General features: G+C 55.0%; 1 protein-coding gene across 1 annotated transcript in view; it reads left to right on the top strand.

Annotated features, from left to right (window-relative positions):
* Nucleotides 1–23,756, top strand: part of Kiaa1671 (KIAA1671 ortholog) — a 106,408-nt gene that overhangs the window by 10,974 nt on the left and 71,678 nt on the right. The window contains exon 4 of the mRNA XM_059249389.1: nt 5,915–6,049. Coding sequence (XP_059105372.1) covers nt 5,915–6,049 — 135 coding nt within the window. The remainder of the gene's footprint in view (nt 1–5,914; nt 6,050–23,756) is intronic.

Genomic DNA, 23,756 nt, shown 5'->3' with positions numbered 1-23,756 from the left:
AAAGGCAAAGATGCTTGAGCCCAGATCTGGCCGGATGCCTATGAGATGATGGCCACTGTGGTCTAAGCGGGCAGGAAGTCTGGAGCCCAGTGCAGCCCTTAGCTGAGTCATGGGGACCTGGAACCCAGGGCCAGGAAGTTACATGATGCTCAATGAGGTGCTGGAGGAGAGACCCAGGAAGGCATCCTGGAGGAGGGAGGCATTGAATTCAGCCAGTCCCTGAGGAGACACTGATGGGTGAGCAGGCAAAGGGAGTGTGCTGGGATAGTCACAGCAGGGACAGAGGTCTGGAGGCTGGAGTGAGCCCCACACGGCATTGTTTAGTGATTCAGCAGGAGGCAGCAGCCTAGCCTCTAACAGAACTGTCACAGGCTGGCCCTCTCTGAAGAAGAGAGACTCATTTCCTGTGGCTGGCTCCCTCCTAGCGTTTCCTTCCACATTATCCTGGAGTTTCAGGTCACGTTGTTTTCAAAGTAGAGCAGCAGACAGTTTCTCATCCCCAAACCTGTGGGAGAGGAACCCAGGGGTCTAGCCTGGCAGGGGTGCTGCGCAAAGGGGCCTCTAAGGCATGTGGGTAGAGGCCAGGCCTTGAGGATCTTCCTGAGTTATGGTCAGGAGCGAGGTGGATATGGCTTCAAACCTGTGTCTCTCCCAAGAGCTCAGGCTTACTAAGTGCCATGTGTGGAACTTTCCATACCAGCCTCTGGGGCCCCCTGTGCCCACACCGCTCAGGACTGATGGCAGCCCCCACCCCCTCCGCCTTGAAGTCCTGCTGTGGGGAGCTGTGGCAGGCTACACGCTGCTGTGAGGGGCTCACCCAGCTCACTGGTCCTCTGTTACTGTGGGAGCAGCCTGAGGGGACGAGCTGTGGAATGTGACACTTGCTCAGCTCGCTCACCAGCACTTCAGGTCCCACTGGCAACAGGAGAGCCAGGGCTGTGGAGGGGCCCTGGAAGCCGGCCCTGAGTGCCCAGGCCCCAGGAGGGCTGGTTGTCAGGGATCAGCTTTCTCAAGGCTGAGGGATGGAGAGGCCAGCTTCCTGCTTCTCCCCCCTTCCTGATTTTCTCCTGCCGGAAGGCCTTTGTTTTTTTTTTTTTTCGGGGGGTCAGGGTCTGTCCTTCAAATCCTGCCCCTTACCTGTGCTTGCCTGCCTCACTCTGGTTCTTGATCGTAAACAATAAAATCAAGCAAATGCGTAAAGACAAAAAGCCACAGAGGTGCTCAAAACGTTAAAATAAACAAGCCTTACAGGGGCAGAGGGAGAGCGGGGCGTTTCCTTCAGTGCAGCTGGTAAGGATGTTTGTGGCCTCGGGACTCCACTGTGTGTCTCAGGAGGAAGGAATATTCCATGGGTGTGTACACACGCGCCAAACACACAGCCCCACCCCACATACACACGTAACACATACATACACGAAGGTGGCATAATTCTCTTGGGAGCGTAGGCAAAATTTCAACCATCAGGGGAACGTGGGGTGTAGGAAGTGAGTCCCCCCAACAGAACTTTCGCCTTCCAGGCCTTGTGGTACAGACCTATAAACCCCAGCTACCCAGGAACCTGAGGCAGGGGAATCGGAAGTTCAGGTCCAACTGGGCTGCAGAAGGAGTTCAAAGTCAGCCCTGGCGATTTAGCGAGACCCTGTTTCAAAATGAAAAGCAGAAAGAGGCCTGGGGGTGGCGCAGCGCTTGCCTGGCACATTCGTGAGGCCCTGGGTTCTAGCCATGCATGCAGCCGCATGGCCTCTCCTGGCCTGTGAGTCATGCCCCCTAGGACACCTTTGGCCATGGCTGCTAGGCAAGGGATCTAGTCCTTTGGGGACATTTTGTTGTCACTCTGGGGACGGGTTGTCACTGTCATTTAGGCAGAAGTCAGAGCTTCCATTTAGAACCCTCCAGGGAGCAGGGTGGCCCCCTGCAGAGTGAGCCAGGTCCCACTTCACCCTGCTGGAGAGCGAGGGAACATGGCGGATATAGTTAGTCTGAAACATGCCAGCGTTCTGGGGGACTCTTACACTTTGGGGTGGTTGGTAAAGATATTTGACTATAGGCCCAAGCACAAGGGTTAAGAAAGGGTGCTCGGAGCACAGCCACTCCTCACAATGACTGAAGTGGTTCAGCATGTCACTGTACAGGACTTCCGGTGTCCACGCTCCGCCACTCTGGTGGGCTACTCGGAATGCTGTTAGACACAGTCACAGTGTGTCTGCTCTCTCACGGTGGGAGGGTCTTCCTGTGCAGCCCTGACAGACACCAAAGGATTGATTAGAAGGACAGTGGTCCCCCTCCCTCCTTCTCCCTCCCTCCCTGTTTCTTTCTCTCCCTCCCTGGCGGTACTGGGGATTGAACCCAGGGCCTGGGGCCCCCTGTGCGCTGAGTGAGCATCTACCAGTGAGTTATTTTTTTATTTTGACACAGGATGAGTCTATTCCTTAGGCTGGCCTTTACTCATTCCTTTGCCAGCAAGTCTTGAATTTGCAATGCTCCTGCCTCAGGGCCCTCCCTTCCCCTCTCTCCCTCCCCTCCCCTCCCCTCCCCTCCCCTCCCCTCCCCTCCCCTCCCCTCCCCTCCCCTCCCCTCCCCTCCCCTCCAGTAGTTGAGGTTACTGGCCTGCACTGCCAAGCCCAACTCCTTCTTTTTTACTTAACAAACATTTATGAAAATTCTGTCCCGGGCCAGGTGATAGTATTTCATTTACTTTAGTAGTTTGATTTGGCCCACGGTATGCGTTCAGGAGATACATGCTGAACCCCAGCTCCCCCGTCCCCAGCTCCCTCCTCCCCAGCTCCCTCCTCCCCAGCAGCATCATTTCCCTCCACCCCTAGGAATGGCTTGGCTTCTTTTACAGGCCCTCCCAGTTCTTTGACGATTGCTTTCAGAGACCATAGGGATAAGGATGCTTAGTCTGTGTGTCGTTGTCCCCCCCCCCCCCACGTCCCTGCCTGTAGGAGAGAGGGTTTTGACACTTGGTGACACTTGGCTACAAAGCAGAGAATCCAGCATGGCACCCGGGCCCGGCCCCATCCCAGACCAGTTAGGCTGAAATCTCTAGGGTGGGGTCTGACTCCTGGGTAACTTTGGAAGGTCCCTTAGGTGTGGGGATGAGAACGCTGCTGGCCCCACAGCCATATGGTGTGGGCAAGCCGGAGGACCCACGTTCAATTCCCCTTGATAGAAGGTGAGAACGGACTGCCCAAAGCTCTGCTCTGACTTCCCCAGGGCCCCAGCTCCAACCTGAAAATAAACGTAAAAATAAAAAGGGGCTGGTGAGGTGACTCAGAGGGTAAAGGTGCTTCCTTATAAGCCTGGTGACCTGGATTTGATCCTTGTGACCCTTGTAAAGATAGGAGGAGAGAACGGACTCACGACCTCCACCCGGGCCCGTGGTACACATGCTCCTGCCCTCTCGTGTCACGCCCGCACAGTCATAATAAATGCACATTTAAAAAGTCATGTGATGCTTTTTAGAGCCTGGGCTTCTGTGCACGGTGTTCATGTCCTGCTCTCTGTTCATAGAGCACATGTGATAGACGTGCTGGCCAGGCATGATGACATGTGCCCGGTCGTCCAGAGTTCCAGCCTGGGCTGTGTGTGACCCCGTCTCGGGAAAGGTCCTTGGGAAGACAAAATGTGGCATAGCCTTATGGTGGAATATTATTCAGTTATAAAAAAAAAAGAATGTTCTAGCCAGGTGTGGTGAGGCATGCCTGTTGTACCAGTATTTTGGTGGCTGAGGCAGGAGGATGGCAGCAGAGGGAGAGAAGAACCCATATTTGAAGCTCCTCACCTCTCAGGTGGCGTGGCAGGTGCTGTTTGTGGGTTATTTTGTTTAAATGAGATCAGATCTAATTCCTCTGTCGCCTTGGCCACGTTCAAGCTCGCGTGGCTGTGTTGGGCCCACAGAACTTTCTGGTGGCTGAACAGGTACAAGCAGCCTGAAGCCAGTGAGCGAGCGAGGTCACCTGGAGCCTGGCAGGTCCTGGCAGACGGAAGGGGGCACCGGGAGGTTGGGGAACAGACTGGACGGGAGTGACCTGAGAGAACTGGGCCAGCCAGGACCTGGGGAGATGATGGGAGCTGTGGCGGAGACACCCGGCACAGGTGGGCTTGTCCTCGGGACTCAGGGCACCTCAGCGGAGGGTGTGTTTCATCAGGGTTCTTTCCACCTCGAGATGCATCTGCGTCACAATTTTGCCATTCCAGGGCATAGTGCAGCAGCCTGCAGCACATGCAGACACAGTCCATGTGGTCACCCACAGGAAGTCCTCCTCCTCATCGGCCCTTCCTCTGGGCAAGCGGAGGACTTGGTGGCCGAGGACTTGGTGGCCGCGGCTCTCTGCTCCTGCGGCTCTCTGCTCCTGCAGCTCTGTGGCTTTTGTGCTTGGCTGTTGGCATCATTCTGTGGAGTAATGACTCCATTTTCCACGGAGTTGCTTCCTTGTTGTTGAGTTGCCGTTGCTCTTTATATGTTGTGAGTACAAGACGGATGATCTGCAGAATCTCTCTTCCTTCCTGGGAGCGGATGCTTCCCTCTCTTCATGGTGCCCTTTAAGCGCACGTTTTTCAGGTTGACCCAGTCCTTTTCTCTTTTGTTACTGTGTTTTCTGTGTGGTAGCTTAGAAAGCAGGGGCTAATACAAGGCTGTGGAGATCGGTGTCTTTACTTCCATCTAAGTTTTCTACTTTCAGCTTCTCTGTTAAGATCTCTGTTCTCTTTTGAGTTAGTTTTGGACCAGGGTGTGAAGTTTGCTTTGTTGGTTTTTGTCTTTTTTTTTTGGGGGGGGGGGTGTACAGGAATTTAGTTAATTTTATGGTGAATTAACTTTTGGCTGGTAAAAGAGTCGGAGGTGTGATCTCCCTCAGGGCTTCCTTCAGTAAGTCGCCTTCATGTCCGCTGCTGCCCCGGGAGCCCGTGAACTTCAGGACCAAGGCTCTGTTGGCAGATACAAGTGTATCAGCCTGGAAATTCTTGGCCAGTTCCTCATCTGGTTCAGTGTAGTTTACACTTCTCATCGGGTGCTGGGGTTCTGGACACCGTAGTCTAGATTGGCCGTCCAGACTGGGTCCCAGCACCGGCAGGCTGAACTGAAATGTGGGTGGGATTTTTCTAATACCACTGGGGCATGGAAAGAAACCCAGCAGAAAGGACGCCCAAGAGAAGGCTCAGGGCAGGACTAGGGTGTTCAGGGGGTGCGAGAAGGTAGCCAGGAAGAGACGGCAAGCTAGAGGGGTGGCTGAAGAGTCAGGACCAGGGATGGGAGGAAAGGGCCTAGGAGCAAGCCTTTCCCTTCCTGATGCTGTGTGTCGTTAACCAGGGACCTGCCCTCTCTGGGCCTCCTGGCTTATCTGTGTAGCGTGTGCGGCATGTAACATCTCCTGGACTCCCGGGTTCGCTGGGCTGTGATGGGTTCCCCAGTGTGTAGCCAGGACGAAAACACGGCAGGATTCAGACTCCGTGCCCTTGGGTTTTCCCTCTCCCTGCCGTTTCTCAGGGCATGCGTTTGGATGCTGGGAAAGATGTTCAAGCTAGGACCACAGGATCGCCCTGGGCCACGAAGGGGCTGGCAAGCCGGAGGCTCAGGGGGCCGGGCACACGAGCCAGGCACACCTGCCCCCTGGTGGCTGGACCGTGTTGCGCAGGTTCTGAGCAAGGGCTTCATTTCTGTTTCCCCTTGAAGCTGTTGATACTGTTTCTTCCCGTATGGTTGAGGTCAGAGAGGTTAAGGGATTGCTGGAGGTCACACAGCTGTGAAGCGGGGCCACTTGGGCCCAAGACCTGCTACCCGGATGTTACCTATGACCATGATGGTGGGGGGTTTCTGGTGGTTTGGTGTTCATCCCCGGAAAGGGCTATGACACACCTGTCCCGTCGATGAGAGGCTCCCACTGAAACTCCTTTCTTGTGTTCTCTATCTCAGGTGCCTCTGCAGAACCCGGAGCAGGGGGAAGGTCTGCAGGACGGCCAGCAGCCTCTCCGGAAGGTGTCCCCCGTGGCCTCTGTCCCCAGGCGAAGTCACAGCTTTTGCAAGGACAAGAGGAGCGGTCCCTTTGTGGTGAGTGGCTGGCGGGGAACCCGCAGGCGTCGTCTGTGTTGGAAGATTCTGTGGATGCGTGTGGAGGGTTCAGGTGGATGGGCGCCTGGTGAATGGGTGACCGGCTGAGAGTTGGGTTCCCAGACCTGGTGCTGGGGAGACCCTCGCTGCTTTCGGGTTTTGGGCGCTAGGTGAGGCTGTAACTCAGCGGCTGGCCAATGAAAGTCTTGGGTTCGAGTCACAGCATTATGTCTTTTCAACAGCCGTGAGATTTCTGAGTTTGGTGTCTGCGACCTTTGATTTTCCCCGTGGGGGAAAGCTGTGTCTATCAGCGCTGGTTTGAGAATGGAGGTGAATCCTGAGGGAGCCAGGCCAGAGAAAATGCACCCCGTGAGGGACCTCAGGAGGCTATAGCAAGCCGGTTCCAGACTTGGGGGGCCCGCGATCACCTTACACATGTGTGCTCTGTCCGTACAGCGGGGAGATGAGAACCCCCGCTTCACGTGGCCGGTGTGGGCTCTGGGGAGGTGACCCAGGAGGGGCTTTGCCCTGTTGCGGGCACCCAGCATACACGCCACCGTACTGCCCAACTGCAGGCTGTGTCTCTGACCGTCCCTTCCTCTCTCGGCCTTCACGCTGGCTTAGGAAGGACTTGAGGAAAGGACCATGTTTCTTGGGAAACTTCTGACCCCGGGAGCCACAGAGTACCTATGAGAGGCCGGACTCAGGCTCTTCTGGTGATTTTGTTGATTTCTGTGTTGTCTGTAAATGGACTGAGTTCTTTCTCTGCTTGGAAGGTCCCTTGTAGGCGCGGCCCAGGGTGGCTGTTGACCAGGGTGATGTGAGTCCCGCCTCACATACCCTCCCACGCCTATGGTCTAGGGAGAAACTTCCCTTCTCAGAGCGCGGGTTTCCTCAGCTGTAAAATGGGGGTATTTGCTGTTATTGTATAGGTGGAATAACAGGGTCTGGGGGATGCCGGTCTCAGGCCTGCTGGGACGTCTGCAGAGTGGCCTTGGGAGTTTCCCTGGTGCCCAGATGCCCGTGGCAGCCTTACAGGCATGTGACACTTGACCTTCTCTGAAGGTTCCCTTCCTCGGATACCCTTGTCTCTAGTCCCTCTCAGGCGGCACCGCCTCCCTTATCTGATCCAGTGTGAACTTCCGTGTGTGCCCATGTAGGCAAAGGTTACAGGGAGAAAAGGTTTGGAAGCTGTTTATAGTCCCTGGCCTGCAGGAGGCCTCCCTGGTTGCAGGCTCCTCCTCTTTCCTCCGTGTCTTTGGGGAGCCTTTGTCCCAGGAGGCCTGGGTGGCTTGCCTTGGCTCCTCTGTCTGGCTCTGAGGCACCTGTGCCCGGCCTGAGGCCTGTGGGACTTCCTCTCCTGCAGAGGGAAGGGCAGGAACTCAACCCTGGAGGACTGGGATCTCTCTAGTCTCATGCCTGCAGTGTTAGGAAGCAGCCACAAGGGGGCAGCAGAGCCGAACCAGCTTCAGCAGCTGTGGACTCTGGGGACTCAGTTTCTCCTCCCGTCTTAGGAGTTCCACTGAGGCCTGGGAGGGGAAAGGTCTTCTCCTGGTCCTGTGGTGCATCCTCCCATAGGTGTGGCCACCCTTCTGCCCATGGCTTATGGTCTCCTAGAGACTGTAGAACACGATGACTCAGTGTGGACCCTGACCTCGGGCACAGTTAACCCAGCAGCCCCTCCTGTGGGGTTATGAGGTCCTCACAGTGGCACGGACCTCTGGAAAGTCCAAGAGTGGCTTCCTCATGACCAAATGCAAGCCGGCACTTCCTGGTTTATTTAGCCATGTGTTCATTTCTTCACTGTGTGCCAAGCCTGTGTGATTTCAAAGTCTAGAAACTCCCGCTTGGGGTCTGTCCATGCAGGGGATGCTGGGTGATGTCTGGGGATGAGTCAGCCTTTAAGTTCCAGTCTGCTGGGGGAGCAGGGCTCAGAGAGGTGAGGCCAGGCTGGAGTGGGAGGACCAGCAGTCAGGAGCCTGCAGTAACCTGCTGTACCTAGGTGGGCCTGGGTGATGGACTGGACGCAGGGACGTGAGGGTGGACGCCAGTGGTAGCGGGGCTGAGCAGCCCTGGCTCGTGAGGTCAGCAGCCACCAGCACCGGCTGCCTCCTGTCATTCTCACTCCTGGGTGTGGAGGACTAGGGCCGGGGACTTGAACTACAGCTGGTCACAGTTCATTTCTGGATTGAACCAGCCACGCCAAGATTTGTCTGCTAGAGGTGAACATAGCTGCCAGCTGTGCCAGAGGTTGTTTGGGGCATTTGGTGTTCATCCGTGTTCCTAACGATCACCCACCCAAGCCATGCATGCATCCACCCACCTGCCAGTTTATCTGTCCATCCATTTACCCACCCGTCCGTCCATCCATCCATCCATCCATCCATCCATCCATCCATCCATCCCCCCATTCATTCATCAGTCCATCGCTGCCCACCCGTATACCTTGCCTGATTTATTAATTGATGAGGAATTCCAAGGACATGAAAGAGGATGAGTTAGTTTCTGTCTTCAAATTGCTTTCCTTTCTAGACGAGGAACAAATAGTTTCTCTCTCGGGGCGATGGCCGTGTTGTTTATGTTTGAATCCACTCATCTACCCATCGGAACTTGTTTGGGAGCCTTCATCCTCCAGACTGTTCAGGGACAGTCGTGGACCAGGCAGATGTGGCACTTCTAGGGCTGGTGCCCAGTGTGGGAACCAAATATTTAACCACTAGCCAGGCTCAGAAAAGGGACTTCTGGATGTTACCGAGGACTGCAAAGAAAATAAAGCGGTGTAGGGAGCTGGGCGGGGGGTGGGGGGTGAGGGGTGGGGGGGGTGGGAGTGGAGTTGGGGAGCGGACTACGGGGGCTGTTTCTTGCTGGGTGATCAGCAAGGGCTTCTTTGAGGAAGTGACTTCGGGTAGAGCCTGTAGAAGACTCGGGAGGGTGTCAGGCAGGGCGAAGGTCTTGAGATTTACTTAGTGTGGTGATTATGACGGTGATGATGACAGCGATGAGTGAGATGATATCATGGGGGCCGAAGTGGAGAGCCTGACACTTGGTAGCAGGAGAGGGGCTGTATTGGCCAGGGTTCCCTAGAGGAACAGAATTTAAGGAATGGATATCTCATACGTGCATATGTGTATGGGATTTATGCGAATGCCTCACAGGCTGTGGTCCAGCTTGTCCAACAATGGCCGCCTCCTAGCGGAAAGTCTGAGAATCCAGTAGTTGTTCCGTCCACGAGGCCGGATGTCTCTGCTGGTCTTTTACATGCTGGAATCCCAAAGAAGTAGACTCTAGCGCCAGCGAAGGAATGGACTTGCCAGCAAAAAGGAGAGCAGTCGGGCAAAGAGAGCAAGCGTCCTTCTCCCATGCCCTTTGTATAGACAGGCTGCAGCAGAAGGTGTGGCCCAGATTAAAGGCGGCTCTCCCACCTCGAAAGACCAGATTGAAAGTGGGTCTTCCCACTTCAAATTTTAATGGAGAAAACCCCCTCACAGATGTGCCCGGAGGCTTGGGTTTCAGTGAGTTCCAGATGTAGTCAAGTTGACAACCGAGATAAGCCACTACAAGGTAGCTAAACAGAGTAGTTCACGCACACACACACACAGACACACACACAGACACAGACACACACACACACACACACACACACACACACACACACACACATGCACATAATGGAAGCTAGAGGTCAACCCCAAGTGTTGCCCCAGGACACCTACCTGCTCAGCATGTGACCTTGCCCTTTTCCGAGGGATTTCCTCTATCGTAAGGTGCCAGGGAGACCCCAGCTTAGGGATTCTAAACCTGAGGCTCAAGGGAGGGAGGTGGCTGGCATAAGGACACAGAATGTAGAAGCAGTGAAGCCTACGTGAGCTCCCCCACTCCCCGTCCCCTCCACCCCAGCAGCAGGAAGGGGACAGGGTTCCTCAGGTTTCAGCAGCACCAGCATTGCCCCCAGGGGTTTATGGGCTCCCAGGGGCCCAGAGCCCAGCCAGTGGCCACCTGCCCTCAGGAATCTAGGTGCACCTGCTCTGCTTGGCAAGCTGCCCTGGTGGGGCCTTGAACACTCAGGGCACGCCTCCCTGGTGGGCAGAGACGGGGTTGCAGGCATGCCGGCTTCTGCTGGGAGGAGGTCCAGGCTTGTGGGTGCCTTTCACAGGTGATGTCACATGACCAGCATGGGCTCTCCACCCAATCAGACCGTGTGGAGCTGATGGCAAGTGGGAGGAAGGGAGGGGTTGTGGCGAGACACGCTTATCGAAAGCCTCCTCACTAGCCCGCCTAGAAACTTCCATGACAGATTACATGTGAGAGATGACAGAAGGGCAGCAGAGTGTGTGCTCTTCACCAGATGATCCAGGATGCAAGGCCTGCTGCGTCCCATTCTTTTAAAAAAAGATCTATGTTTTTTTTTTAATTATGTGTGTGGGGCAGGCTATTTGCACATGAGTGCAGTGCCTGAAGAGGCCAGAAGAGGGCGCCAAAACCTTTTGAACTGGACTGGGGTGCTGGGGTCCAAACTCTAGTCCTTTGCAAGAACAATAAACACCCTTAACCACTCACTGAGCCCTCTCTCCAGCGCTTCATCTCATTCTTGAGCCTCGGGGCCCAGGATTCCTCATTGATTGTGGGTTAGCCCAACATGTCAACCTGGAGCTGTATTGCTTTCTTCCCATTGGCCAAAAACTTTTATGTAGCATCTAGTCCCAGCCAACTGCTCTGCAGGTGTACAGTGTGGCTGTGGTCCTGCTCATTGCTAACAAACCCAAGAGCATTTCCATGTAGTGAACCCCATCTCCGTCGTGCCCCAAGGGTAGCGCGATGTTTGTGAGGTCTGCATACATGCTGTGGTGGCCACAGTGAGGACTTGTCCTCTGCCTTCTGTTATATGTTCTGCTCCGTTGGGAACCTGCATTTGGGTCTGTTCCAGTTTGGGGTAGTTCCTGATCTTGGTGCATTCCACTTCCTGCCTCTTGGTGGGTGGTGGTCATTGTACACCCAAGCTGTAGCACTGCTGGGAAGTCAGGCCACATAGGTGCAAGACGTGGCTTCAGTGGCTGTACCTGGGCACATCCCCACCTGCAGTGTGTGGATTTCCAGGTGCCTCCCCACCTGCCGTGTGTGGATTTCCAGGTGCCTCCCCACCTGCAGTGTGTGGATTTCCAGGTGCCTCCCCACCTGGAGAGTGTGGATTTCCAGGTGCCTCCCCACCTGTGGTGTGTGGGTTTCCAGGTACCTCCCCACCTGCAGTGTGTGGATTTTCAGATGCCTCCCCACCTGCATTGTGTGGATTTCCAGGTGCCTCCCCACCTGCAGTGTGTGGATTTCCAGGTGCCTCCATACCTGCATGCAGTGAATGGATTTCCAGGTGCCTCCCCACCTGCAGTGAATGGATTTCCAGCTGTCCCATCCTTTGACAATACTCAGTAGGATTGGGATTTTGGTGGGTATAGTGGTCTCTCATGCCTCTATTAATGTTCAAGTAGCTCCAAACACTGTTTGTCAGTATTTTGTGAAGAGCTTGAATTAAAGACCTCAAGATGTTCTGGAAGATTCCAATTCCAGCTCCTGTTTCCTGCTTAGCCTGGGTGGAAAACAGCTTTATCCAAAGAGTCAATTCCAGTTAACGGACTATGCCTAAAGACTTAGGGGCCATACATACTGGGCCATGGGAGATGATGCTATAATCCACTAGTGATGTCTGCATGGGTCAGGGAAGGCAGAGAGCCGAGTGTCAAGCGTTTGCTAACCCTGGTTCAGCAGCGTATCTGACGAGACACACACACTCACACAACTCAATGCACATAGGAGTGCACATGCCCCAAAAGGCGTCTTGGAGACTCTCCTTACGATTCTCCAAATCTCAGAAGCATTTCAAAAGTCCTTGCCTGGGTTTTATTATATATACGTCTCAGTCCACCACATTCTTTTGGTCTATTCTGCCTTGCTGGACATGGGGCTAGGCTCTTCTCCAGGACAGGGACATCTGAGCCTTGTGTCCATTGATATCTCACAAGGAGCTTTCCAGCTTCCTGATGCCCATGTCCTGTCCCACATGGGACATCAGAATGTGTGTGAAAGGATGAGTCTCCTGTCTCTGACCCCCAATTTTGGTTGGATTACAGACACCACCACTACCACCACCACCACCACCACCACCCACCCACCCATCCACACCCATACACACACACCTCGCACGCCACATCTGGCTTTTCACAGGGTGCTGGGGACACACACTTGGATCCTTATGCCAACACAACGAGCTCTCTACCCACAGAGCATCTCCTAGCCCCAGCTTTTCAGTTTGAGATAAGGTCTTACAGCCCAGAATGATCTTGAACTCCCTTGGTAACCCGGGCATGTCTTCATCTGTCCATCCTCCTACCTCAGTCTTTTGAGTAGTTGGGATTATAGGCCTGAGTCAGACCTGGCTATTACTTTTAAAAATAACTGTATAGCTTGTCTGTTTAAAATTCAACAGGTTTTTGTTTATTTGTTTTGAGACAGGGTCTCTCTATGTAGCTCTGGCTGTCTGGGAACTCACTCTGTAGACCAGGCTGGCCTAGAACTCACAGAGATCTGCCTTCCTCTGCTTCCTGAGTGCTGGGATTAAAGGCACCTGCTAAACTTTAACAGCTTTGAATGCTCACAGTTGTAACATCATCACAACAATGCAGTTTGGAAACTGTCATCTCCCCCTCAGGAAACCCACATCCACCAGCTGCCACTCCCTCATTCCCTGCTCCTTGAGCCCCTCCTCCCATGAGTCTGCTCTCTGGGCACACCTGCCCGCACCCCAAAGCCCACACGGATGGGATGGCCTAGCAGAGACTTTGGGGGCTGGCTTCCTCCGCTTGGAATGCTTTCGAGTTTCATGCATGTAATATCATGAACCAGTACTTCGTTCCCTTTTTATGGCTGAGTGATATTCTGTTATATAAACATCCCATTCAGCCGTCTCTAGACTGATGGACCCATGGGTGGTTTCCACATTAGAGTCCTCATCAGCATCTCTACCATTTTTTAAATCAGCCCATTTGTATTATTAATAATGCCTTTTTGTTGTTGTTACAATGAGCAAAATACCTGGTAGCAACAACTGTAGGCTGGAAGGTTTATTTTGGCTCGTGTCTTCTGGGAGGAAAGGCTTGGTCGTCAGAGCGGCTGCAAACATGGCAGTGGGAGCCGCTGGCCAGGGCTCTTCACAGCGGTAGACAGGAAATAGAACTAGAATGGAGCTAAAGACCGCTGTGAACCTCAAGGCCCGCTGGCCAGCTCAACCCACATCTCAAAGCTTCCACAACCTTGTAAAATAGCGCCATCATTTGGGGGCCAGGTGTTCAAACTCAAGCACCTGGGGAGAACAGGTGTTCTAGATCATGAGCACCTGGGGAGACCAGGTGTTCAAGCTCACAAGCACCTGGGGAGACCAGGTGTTCCAGCTCATGAGCACCTGGGGGGACCAGGTGTTTAAGCTCACAAGCACCTGGGGGGACCAGGTGTTCAAGCTCACAAGCACCTGGAGGACCAGATGCTTAAGCTCACAAGCACCTGGGGGAACCAGGTGTTCTAGCTCACGAGCACCTGAGGGACCAGATGTTCAAGCTCACAAGCATCTGGAGAGACCAGATGTTCAAGCTCACAAGCACCTGGGGGACCAGGTGTTCAAGTCACAAGCACACAGGAGACATGTTTCAAAGCAAATGGCAGTTTGTGGTTCTATTCCCTCCACAACCTTCGCCCCACCCACTCACTGTTCGTGTGGTTGCAGACCCCCATCTGTTTGTCACCTCTTGCTCCCCTCAAGCCGCAATGGCCGGCCTCTGCAGCCCAGGCCCCACACGTGTTTGTCTAGTGAACGGATGAAGGAGAGCCTGGGTCAGGAGCCAAAGAGGGGACACACACGCACGTCGCCCACCCCACGGATGGAGACCGGTTGGGTCCTTCCGTGGCTTGGTGGTCAGGGAGCCGACGGCACTGTGGCTTCTGCTGGGCCCTGACAGGCAGTCTGAAGGAACCAGGTGGGGAGGGAAGGAAGGTCAAGTGAGGAAGGGCACCCTGACTAGGGTCAGAATGGCCAGCGTGGATTGCCACGGCGGAGGCCCCTGGTGGGACAAAGTGTGTGGGGTGTTGGATGTGGTGGGGTGTTGGATGTGGTGGGTGGGTAGATTTCTGAAGACAGATCCCAGCTCCCTTGAGTCACCCTGGCGACCTCAGGTTTCCCAGATCCAGCTTTGCAAGCCCTGGCCCTCTGGAATGTGCATTAAGAGTTAGCAGGAGGCCAGGCCCAGCCAGGGCAGGAATTCTTAGTGACAGAAGGCTTGAACCCACACACTGTGGTGCTGAGATGAGACCTCACAAATTTCCAGCAGGACTGAGGCTTGGGGAAACTGAGGCAAGGGGTGAGTGAGGTGATTTGGACAGAGCCAAGACTGTGGGCGTGTATGCTCCCCAGCTGGGGCTCAGACCCATTGGAAGGGTCAGGTCTTACTCGGGTGCTGGGGTCCCTTTCTGACTGAGTTTTCTGTTCCTCTCTCGGCCTTTTCATCAGATTAACCTTAACCAGAAATGTCCACCAGAGGGCAGAGCGGAGGTGCTCTAACCAACTTTGTGTTTTTTATTTTTACATTCATTGTGTGTGTGTGTGTGTGTGTGTGTGTGTGTGTGTGTGTGTGTGTGTTGTGAGGACCACTCATGGTCTCAACTCTCTCCTTCCTCCATTCTTCCATGTGGGTTCCTGGGATCGAGCCCAGGTCCTCAAGCTTTGCATCAAGTTTCTTTACCTAGTAAGCCATTTCCCAGGCCCAAGTTACTAGCTTTCTTTTCTTTTCTTTTCTTTTCTTTTTTAATCTATTTTGTTCTCAGCCTCTGAGCTCTAAGACCAGGCTTTTCCGTGACCTGCTGACTCTCTGTCCACGAAGCTCACTAACTGTGGCATGCATGCTGTTCTGCTGTGTTTCCCCTCGACCCTGAGGCAGTCTCTGGTGCTTGAGCCTGGAATCAGGGCTGCACTGGGGTCAGGATGCTGCTCTGCAGCCTCCTGTGCTGATATTGGCCATGTTTATTTGCACAGTGATGCCTTTCTACCGAAAGGGGGGAGGGGGGATCTGTTTTTATTTCTGAAAGGAATGTGTGCTGGGTGAGAGGGGGTTCTGGCCAGCCCACAATGAGAGCCTTGTGGGTTTGGAAATAGTATTGCTGACTTGAGACACGGTTTGGAGATGCCACACCCTTGACTTGAAGTGGCTTACATCCCAGGCCTGTTTCTAACACAGGGCCCTGCACCTAGTAGGGGACAGCGTCCAGTAGGACCCCAGGGAGAGGGATGAGTGGGTGATGCCCCGGGTTCACATCCAGATGCCTGGGCTTCAGGGAGTGGGAAGCGGGCTGCTGAGTCAGTCCCCAGGCAGCACCTGCCCTGTCCCTGCACAGGAATGTGACTTGTGGGTCCGGCCGGCCGGCCACGTTTTAAGGAAGCTGTAGCCTGCCATGTGGTTTACATGTCTGCTCATACTTACATATGTAGGTCACAGATGCAAGCCTTAGCCTGACCTAAAACAGCACCCAGAGAAAAGGGGGTACAGAGGTGACCCATGCTCGCCTTTGGGAACCCCGGTGTCCATTGCTTAGAGCAGCAGTTCTCAACCTGTGGGTCTCGACCCCCTTGAGGATCGTTGTAGCTAGGGTTTCTGTTGCTGCAACAAACACCATGACCACAAAGCAAGTTGGGGAGGAGAGGGTTTATTCAGCTTACCCTTCAGCATTGCTGTTCATCACCAAAAGAAGTCAGGACAGGAACACAAACAGGGCAGGAACCTGGAGGCAGGAGCTGATGCAGAGGACATGGAGGGGTGCTGCTTACTGGCTTGCTCCTCATGGCCTGCCTCAGCCTGCTTTCTTATAGAACCTAGGACCTAGGGATGGGACCACCCACCATAGCCGCCCCCCCCCCCCCCCCCCCCCCCCCCCCCCCCCCCGTTGATCACTAAATGAGAAAATGCCTTACAGCTGAATCTCGTGGAGGCATTTCCTGAACTGAGGCTCTTTCCTCTGATGACTCCAGCTTGTGTCAAGTTGACATAGAGAACCAGCCAGTACAGGGGTTGAATGACCCCTTTTAAAGGGGTTGCATATCAGATACTTACATTAAGATTCATAACAGGGTTTTTCTCTTTCTCCTCTCTCTCTCCCTCTCTCCCAATAAAGCTCAAAAAAAGAAACCAACCAAGATTCATAACAGGGGGGCTGGAGAGATGGCTCAGTGGTTAAGAGCACTGACTGCTCTTCCAGAGGACCCGGGTTCAATTCCCAGCACCCACATGGCAGCTCACAACTGTCTCTAACTCCAAAATCTGACACCTTCACACAGATGTACATGAAGGCAAAATGCCAATGCACATAAAATGAAAATAAATAAAATTATTAAAAAAAGATTCATAACAGCAGCAAAATTACAGTTCTGAAGTAACAACGGGATAATTTTATGGCTGGGGGGTCAGCACAACACGGGGAACTGAATTAAAGGGTCGCAGTGTTAGGAAGGTTGAGAACCACTGCTCCAAAGGCATTGGGTTAGTTTTGGAGTTAAGAATCATGTCTGAGGACGGCTCCAGACCTACTGTGGCCAGGAATGGGTCTAAGGAGGAGCCAGAGGGAGCTGGCCTGCTGGGAGGGATGCGTGATTGTCTCTGTCAGGAGCCCAGGACACTGTGACTGGGCCTACCTTGAGTCTGGGCTGCAGGCTGCAGGCCAAAGTGGCTAGGCCGTAGCTAGACCTCAGGCAGGACAGGAGCCAGCCAGGCGAAGGGAAGAGGTTAGCTGAGGCCCTGAGGGTCACCACACATGTGTGGCTCCATAGGTCTCTTCGTACAACTTGAGAGGAGGCCAGGGTCGGATGTCTCGGGGTCACCAGGATGACCTCCCTCCAAAAAGTGTTGGGGAGAGCCCCTGCTGATGCCTGCCAGCTCCTAGAGGCTGCCAGCTTTCCCTGGCTTGTAGCCTCACTCCCTCCATAGTCTGCCTGGCTTTTCCCTCTGGGTTCGCATCTTGGTAGTGAATGTTCAACCTCCCTGGTGACTGTACCTTGGGACTGTCACAGCAAGGCACTAGACTAAGGGGCTGATAGATGGTATCCTTTGTTCCTGGCGGCTGGAAACACAAGGTCAAGGAGTTTAGAGGCTCCTGTGTCCAGAGAGGACCTGCTGCTCCTCGTGATGGGGTGTCCTCGTATGACAGAAGGGACGGGAGGGACAGAAGCGTTGAACGTTCCCGGCAGCCCTTTCATAGTCTGGGAAGTGGGTCCCTTATGGCTGTCACCCTGTGAGGATGCCATTAGGGGTAAGTGCTAGTGCCCCGTCCCGCCCCCCTATGCTCCAGAATGATCTTGTGTCGACTCCATATTCCCTCTGCTTGGCGGACCGGCTTCAAACATCGCCCCAGTTTCAGACTGCGGGTGAAAGCATAGTTTGGGGGGTCACCATTCAACTCACGCAACACAGGGTGCAGGGGTGAGAGGCGGATAGATAGGGCTCTGGGGTGGGAGCAGATGGGAAACCGTGGGGAGGGTGTGAGGGGCATGTGTGGAGGAGTGGCCTAGCCCGTTTACGTAGGCAGGTTCCCGGGCGGGTGGAGGAGTCCGGTGGGGTCTCATCGCCTCAGCCTCCCACCTCGGTGTAGCCTGACCAGCTGGGGTGGTGGGGGGGGGGAGTGGGCAGCTGCTCCTGAGAACTCTGGGCTGGGCGTCCCGGGCGTCCGCCATCCTCAGTGGGTTCTGCAGACTTGCCAAGTCTGACCTTGGTTGTTTCTTTTTTATTATCCACCCCCAGGCCGCCTGCTCTCCAGCTGGGCCCCGTTCACGGTGTCCCTGGCTGCCTTGTGGGGCCATCTGTCTTTGGGGTTCTTCTCTTTCCTGTCCATGTGGCTCTCCATCATGGCTCCCTGTCACTTCCTATCCCGCAGCTCCCCCCCCCCCCCCCCCCCCCCCGTCCTGTCACAGCCTCACCTCCTCACCTCCTGCCTCTCTCAACCTTTCTTTCCTCCCAGCAGCCTCCAGGCCACTCTGTCTGCCGCCTCCAGGCGGTCCTTCAGTCTGCAGTCAGCCCGGAGGAGGTCCTGCTCCTCTGCACTCTGTGAGCAGGGGGCCTATTCTGTCAGTCAGTCAGTAATGAGCAGGGCCCATTGTTCGTTCGTTCATTCATTCATTCATTCATTCACTCATTCTGAGAGCAGGGCATGGTCTTGAACATCCGCCAGCTGGTCAGTTGGTCAGTCCAATTAGTCAGTGAGTGAGCAGGGATAGCACTTCCCCTGCCTCAGGCCCAGCCTTCCATTATTTTGTAAATCACTTCATCAGTCCGAGAGCCTGGGCCTGGCTTTTGTTCTGTAAGTCAGTCAGGGAGCAAGGCCCAGTCTTCACAGTTCTCTAAGTCCAGTCAGTCAGGGCGTGGGCCTGGCCTTCAGTGGTACCCGCCCGTCCCTGAGGCTGCCCAGCTGGGCCTAGCCCTGGACTAACTGTGGGCCAAGCGATGGGGGGGCTAAGGCCTGGACTGCTGGGTGAGGGGCCCTGAGAGCCGATTAGCCTCAGGCCTCTGTGGTTCTCCAGCAGCAACACCCAGCCGCCATGTGAGGGGTCTCCCCTTAGCTGCTGAGGCCCTCTCTCCGGGCCGGGGGGGCGGGGGGGTAAACCACTCTGCCAGTGGCCCAGCTTCTGCTTCTGCCCTGTCTCACCTCTCTCAGAACCAGGACCTGGGCCTGCCTGAAAGCTGGGCTGCCCTTTATTGGCATCCTGCTGGGTACCAGTCTCTGGAAGGTGGCATTGAATAGGGGTCTTTGCTTTGAATCCCAGCTCCCACGGAATGAGCGGTCACCTTGGGCCGCTGTCTCTCCGGGCTCCCGCTTCTCACTTGGACAATGATCGCAGCCTTGTGTTGCCGCTGTGAGAACAGTCTGAGTCCTGTTCTCTGCCTGCCCCAGGAGGTCCTTAAATTCTGAAATGTGGACACAACTCTCCCCATTTTCCAGAAGGTAAAACTGAGGCTCAGAGATGCGCCAGGCGAGGTCATCTGGGGGTTCTTCGCATGCTCAGTCTGCAGACCGGAAATGTTGTCCCCTGCCGCCCCTCCCCCTACAGCCACAGGTGGTGTGGCTCTAGAGGCCGGAAGACTGTCCCTTCCACAGCCTCTTCCTTACTCCGCCCAGGTTACCCACGGGGTGGGCATAGCCCAGGACATGTGCCCGGGAGGCCCAGGTGCCGGCTGTACCTCAACTACACACCTAGCTTGCTCTGGGCCTTGACGTCCCTTCCTGTAAAATGGGGGTCCCTGAGGGCGCACAGGTGCTAGGAGGGTGCACAGGTGTGAGTGAGCCTGTGCTCAGCTCTGTTTCTTCCCTCCCTGTAAGGTCTGTGGGGAAAGGAACTATGCAGGCTGGTGTGCCAGAACACACACACGCACACGCACGCGCACACACACACACACACACACGCACGCGCACACGCGCACGCGCGCACACACACACACACACACACACACACACACACGCCCGCCCTTATCCCTCTTCCACAGACATACACAGGCTTCTAGGTACAGGCACATTCTTATCCACTCTTACCCCTTCGCACACAGGCACACACGCACACGCACTCCTACCCTCATATTCACAGTTGGCACCATACCCTCATATCCACACACACTCTCACTCCCACACTTGCCTAGCACGCCCACCCACACAATCACACAGACACACACTCACCCTTTCAACTACACACACTGTCCCCGGAACACCCCCAACCCCTGCTCGCGGGTCTCCCTGGAGCACAAGGGCGGCTGTGAGGGGGCGTGGCCTGGCGCCGCCCCGCCTCCTGGGCCAGCCCCTCCCCCCGTACGCCCCCTCCGTGGTGGCACCCAGCTCTGGGGACCCGGGCTGCAGCTTCACCCCGGAGGTGGTGGTGGTGGTGGCTGCTCACAGGGCCGTCCAGCCGCCTGGCTGTGAGCCCTGGCTTCTGAAAGATTCATGCCACCCCGAACTTGACTCTGGGGGCGGTGGAAGTGGTGGGGAGGGAGGAGCCACCCCCTGCCCTCCGGGGAAAAGGTGGAAGGAAGCGCAGGCCGGCTGGCCGCCCCACAGCCTGCTCCGGGATGGACTATTACTACTGCCCCAGCCTGCTGAAGCTGCTGCAGTACCTGTGGGTGAGTGTGGGCGCCGGCGGCGTCTGCGGCTCTTCCGCTCCGCCGCCGGCCGCCGTCTGTCTGTCTGTGCCTTTCGCCTGGCTAACAGCGACTGTGGGCGGAGGAGCATGGGCGAGGTGGCCGGCTTGGGTGGGAGAGCAGGCTAGGAGGGACAGCCTGTGGTCCTGAGCTGGGACTGGAACCCGCACCGTGGATTCTCCTCTTCTGGGCAAGCGACAAAACCAGGGGCAGAGCTCGTGGGTCCTTCCGAAAGCAGGCTTCCCCGGGGCTCTGTTTTCCTCTCCCCCAAACTTGACAGAAGTGAAGCGGGAAGGTGGGGTACACTCAGAGTGGCGTGGGAACCTCAGTTGGGGTGCCCTCCTGGAAGAGCTCTGTGGAGTGTTTCCAAACCTTGTTTTGACTGAGACAGATGTGTGTCCTGGACAGCTTGCTTGCCCTCTCTCTCTGGCTCGCTCTCTCTCCCTCGGTGGGACTAAGGAGACACCGTGACCAGGCTTATGTGACACTTTCAGGGCTCTGTGAACAGAAAAACTTACCAGGGAATCGTCCCAGTGTTTGGGGGTTTTCTAGAACTTTTGCTACTGAGGTCAGGATGCCCGGAAAGGAAAGTTTGGGGAAATGTTATTTTTTCCCTTCTGAATGTTTGCAAATACTTCAGATGCTTGCCAATGCAGAATTTTCCGGAGCTTCTAAAATACAGCTTTAGGAAACTTCATCCTCCTCGGCCTCTCCCAGCATCACGCTCTCCAAAGCCCCGTGGAGCATCCAGAGAACACGAGACCTTCCCAGTCCCCTCGGATCATTAGGAAACAAGCTCTCTCATAATAAACCAAAGCATCATTTATTGGTTTTTATTGATTTTCCACATTTTTTATTACAAAAGTAAGATACAGATATGTTAGAATGTTCAGAATGCCCCCAAATAACCTAAAGAGAAAGAGAGGGAGGGAGTGTTGGCATCTGTGTTTTTTGGTTGGTGGTTTTTTAGACAGAGTCTCATTCTGTAGCCCAGGTTGGCCTGGGATTCTCAACTGTCTTCCTGCCTCAACCTCCCAAACAATAGGGTTACAGGCATGTGCCACCAGGTCCTGCTTATTTATATTTTGAAGTCCGCAGCCCATGAGGTCCTGACAGCTTCCTGGTACTCGGCTGTATGTTAGTGCCAGGATATTAATGTGGCTAAGATACAGTGCCCACTCCTCAGGGATGTGGGAGCGGATGCCAGGCACCTCAGCAGATAGCTGTGGACATGTGTTCATTCAACGCACCAGGCAGCAGTTTTGAGCCCCAGTTGGATACTGGGAATGCAGATTCACAGGGCCCTGGTCTGGGGAGCATTGGACTTCGGTCTATATCGACGTGGGGTGGACCATGGTACTATGGCACACGATGGTCTTTTGGGATGTGGGGTCCAACAGAGTCTGTCAAGAAAGCCAAGCCCTGGAGGATCTAAGAGTGGGCCAGGGGAGGGTGTTCTGATCAGAAGGAACAGTGTGTGTTAAGACCAGACTCTGTAGGCAAGGAGGTTGGAGAATGCATGGCAGGTTCCCCAGCAGGGGCGGGCATTCACTCAATCTGGCCTGTGTGAGATGGGTGGACAGAGCCTCAGCCCCTCACTGGGGTGCACTCATTGTGACCATGACCTCTGCTCCTCTGCTGGACCAGAAGGAGGGGGGACAAGGCAGTCTAGGTCTTTTCTAGGTGTGGCATGGTGGAGCTCTACTCACTTGCTTCCTGTGGGCGACAGGGGCTTCACTGCTGGCTGCTGGCCGTGAGAATCACCCCACCGTATCTTTGTTCTACCAAGTTACTAGACATGGGCCAGTGCAGGTGTCTGGGACCACGGCTTAGGATCGGCCCTCTGCCTGCAGAGTGAAGCTGGATGCTCTTAGCGTGGGCTCCTGGGAAGCCTGGGAATGTAGAGACCCACAGGCTGCTGCAGCTGTGGCTGTGGCTTCCTCATCTGCAGAGCGGGGGACACACCACCTTCCACACTTCCTCGTCAGGATTCCTCCAGGCCCTCGCTTATTTCTGCAACCCAGGGCCACTCAACAACTAAGGACTTCCTGTTCTCAGGAAGCCACTGTCAGGTTCCAAGTGACTGTCTACCTAGGTTTCAGGGGGGGAGCTAAGTGGTGTGGGGTCTCCTCCTGCCTTCCATTGGGATCCTAGGCTGTTGTCTAGGCTCTTTAACTGAGGTCTCCCCATTTCTACACCCTGACTTATTCTCCTGGTCACCGCTGTCCCTTCTCCATGCCTCTGTATTTGACTTTTTCCTCCTTTTAGATTGCACCTATTAGTGAGATCATGCTATGTGTGCCTGCCTTTTATCTAGTTCAGTGTCTTCCGGGTTCAACCATGATGTCCCTAAGTGGCAAAGGATGTGTGGTATTCTTTCACGCGTGTGTGCAATGCAGCTTGGTGGCCTTTTTGTCTATCTGCTTGGATTTCATCCCTGTCTCAGCTGTGGTGACTCCTGCTGTCATCAGCGAGGGGGTGGTTGTGGGTCCCTCTGTGGAGCGTGGATGTCATTTCCTTCACAGACATGCCCGGTGGGGGGATGACCGCTCTGTTTTCAGTTCTGAGTGTTGTGCTGGCGCACGTCTGTGCTCACAGAAGAGACAGCCGAGGAAACACCTAGGTGCCCTTCTCAGTTCCCAGAAGCCCGCAGAGTACCGGAAGTTAGGGACTGCTCTCACAGAAGCCCCACATGGCCGCTCACTACCAGTACTAGGGGATCCGACGCCCTCTTCTGGCCTCCTTGGGCACGGCACACATGTGGTGCACAGACACATGCCGGCGAAACACTCATACACATAAAATAAATCAGTAGGAAGTAACGAACAAGGCCTGGGTAGGTGGATCAGCCGGCTTGTCTAGCATGTAGGTACCCTGGGTTCCATCCCCAGCACTGCACAAACTGGGCACGACACACTCCTGTGATCTCAGCACTCAGGAGGTGAGACAGGAGGATTAGGACTTCAAGGTCGTCCTCAGGTACATGGCAGAGTTAGAGGCCAGCCTGGGCTACATGGTACAATTCCTTCTATCAAAAAAAAAAGGACAGACAGAAAGTAGGGAATCTGTACGAGCTCATTGCTGGGAAACCCCAGACAGAGTTCTGAGTTCTGAGGGGCCCGTCTTGCCCTCCTGGGAATGCTTGACAGTCTGTCTGGAGATATTTTTGGTTGTCTTCATGGGGGTGGGGTGGGGCCTGGTATGTTGTGGATAGAGGCCAAGGGTGCTGTTTGATGCCATAGAAGGCGGGGCAGCCTCCCGGAGCTCCCTTAGCACCATCAAGAGCAGTCATGGCCAACAAATCCAGGGAGATAGGGCAGGACTGATGGGGAGCCGAGAGGAGGACCATGGGGAGGGCTGATGGGCAGCCGAGGGGAGGACCATGGGGAGGGCTGATGGGCAGCCGAGGGGAGGACCATAGGGAGGACTGATGGGCAGCCAAGGGGAGGACTGCTCCATTCAAAGGCTCTGTCTCCCATGACGTCTATACTTTACAGTCTACGTGGGAT

Source organism: Peromyscus eremicus, chromosome 23 (genome assembly GCF_949786415.1).
Source record: "Peromyscus eremicus chromosome 23, PerEre_H2_v1, whole genome shotgun sequence".
NCBI classification, from domain to species: Eukaryota; Metazoa; Chordata; class Mammalia; order Rodentia; family Cricetidae; genus Peromyscus; species Peromyscus eremicus.
This window is presented reverse-complemented; position numbering and strand designations above follow the sequence as displayed.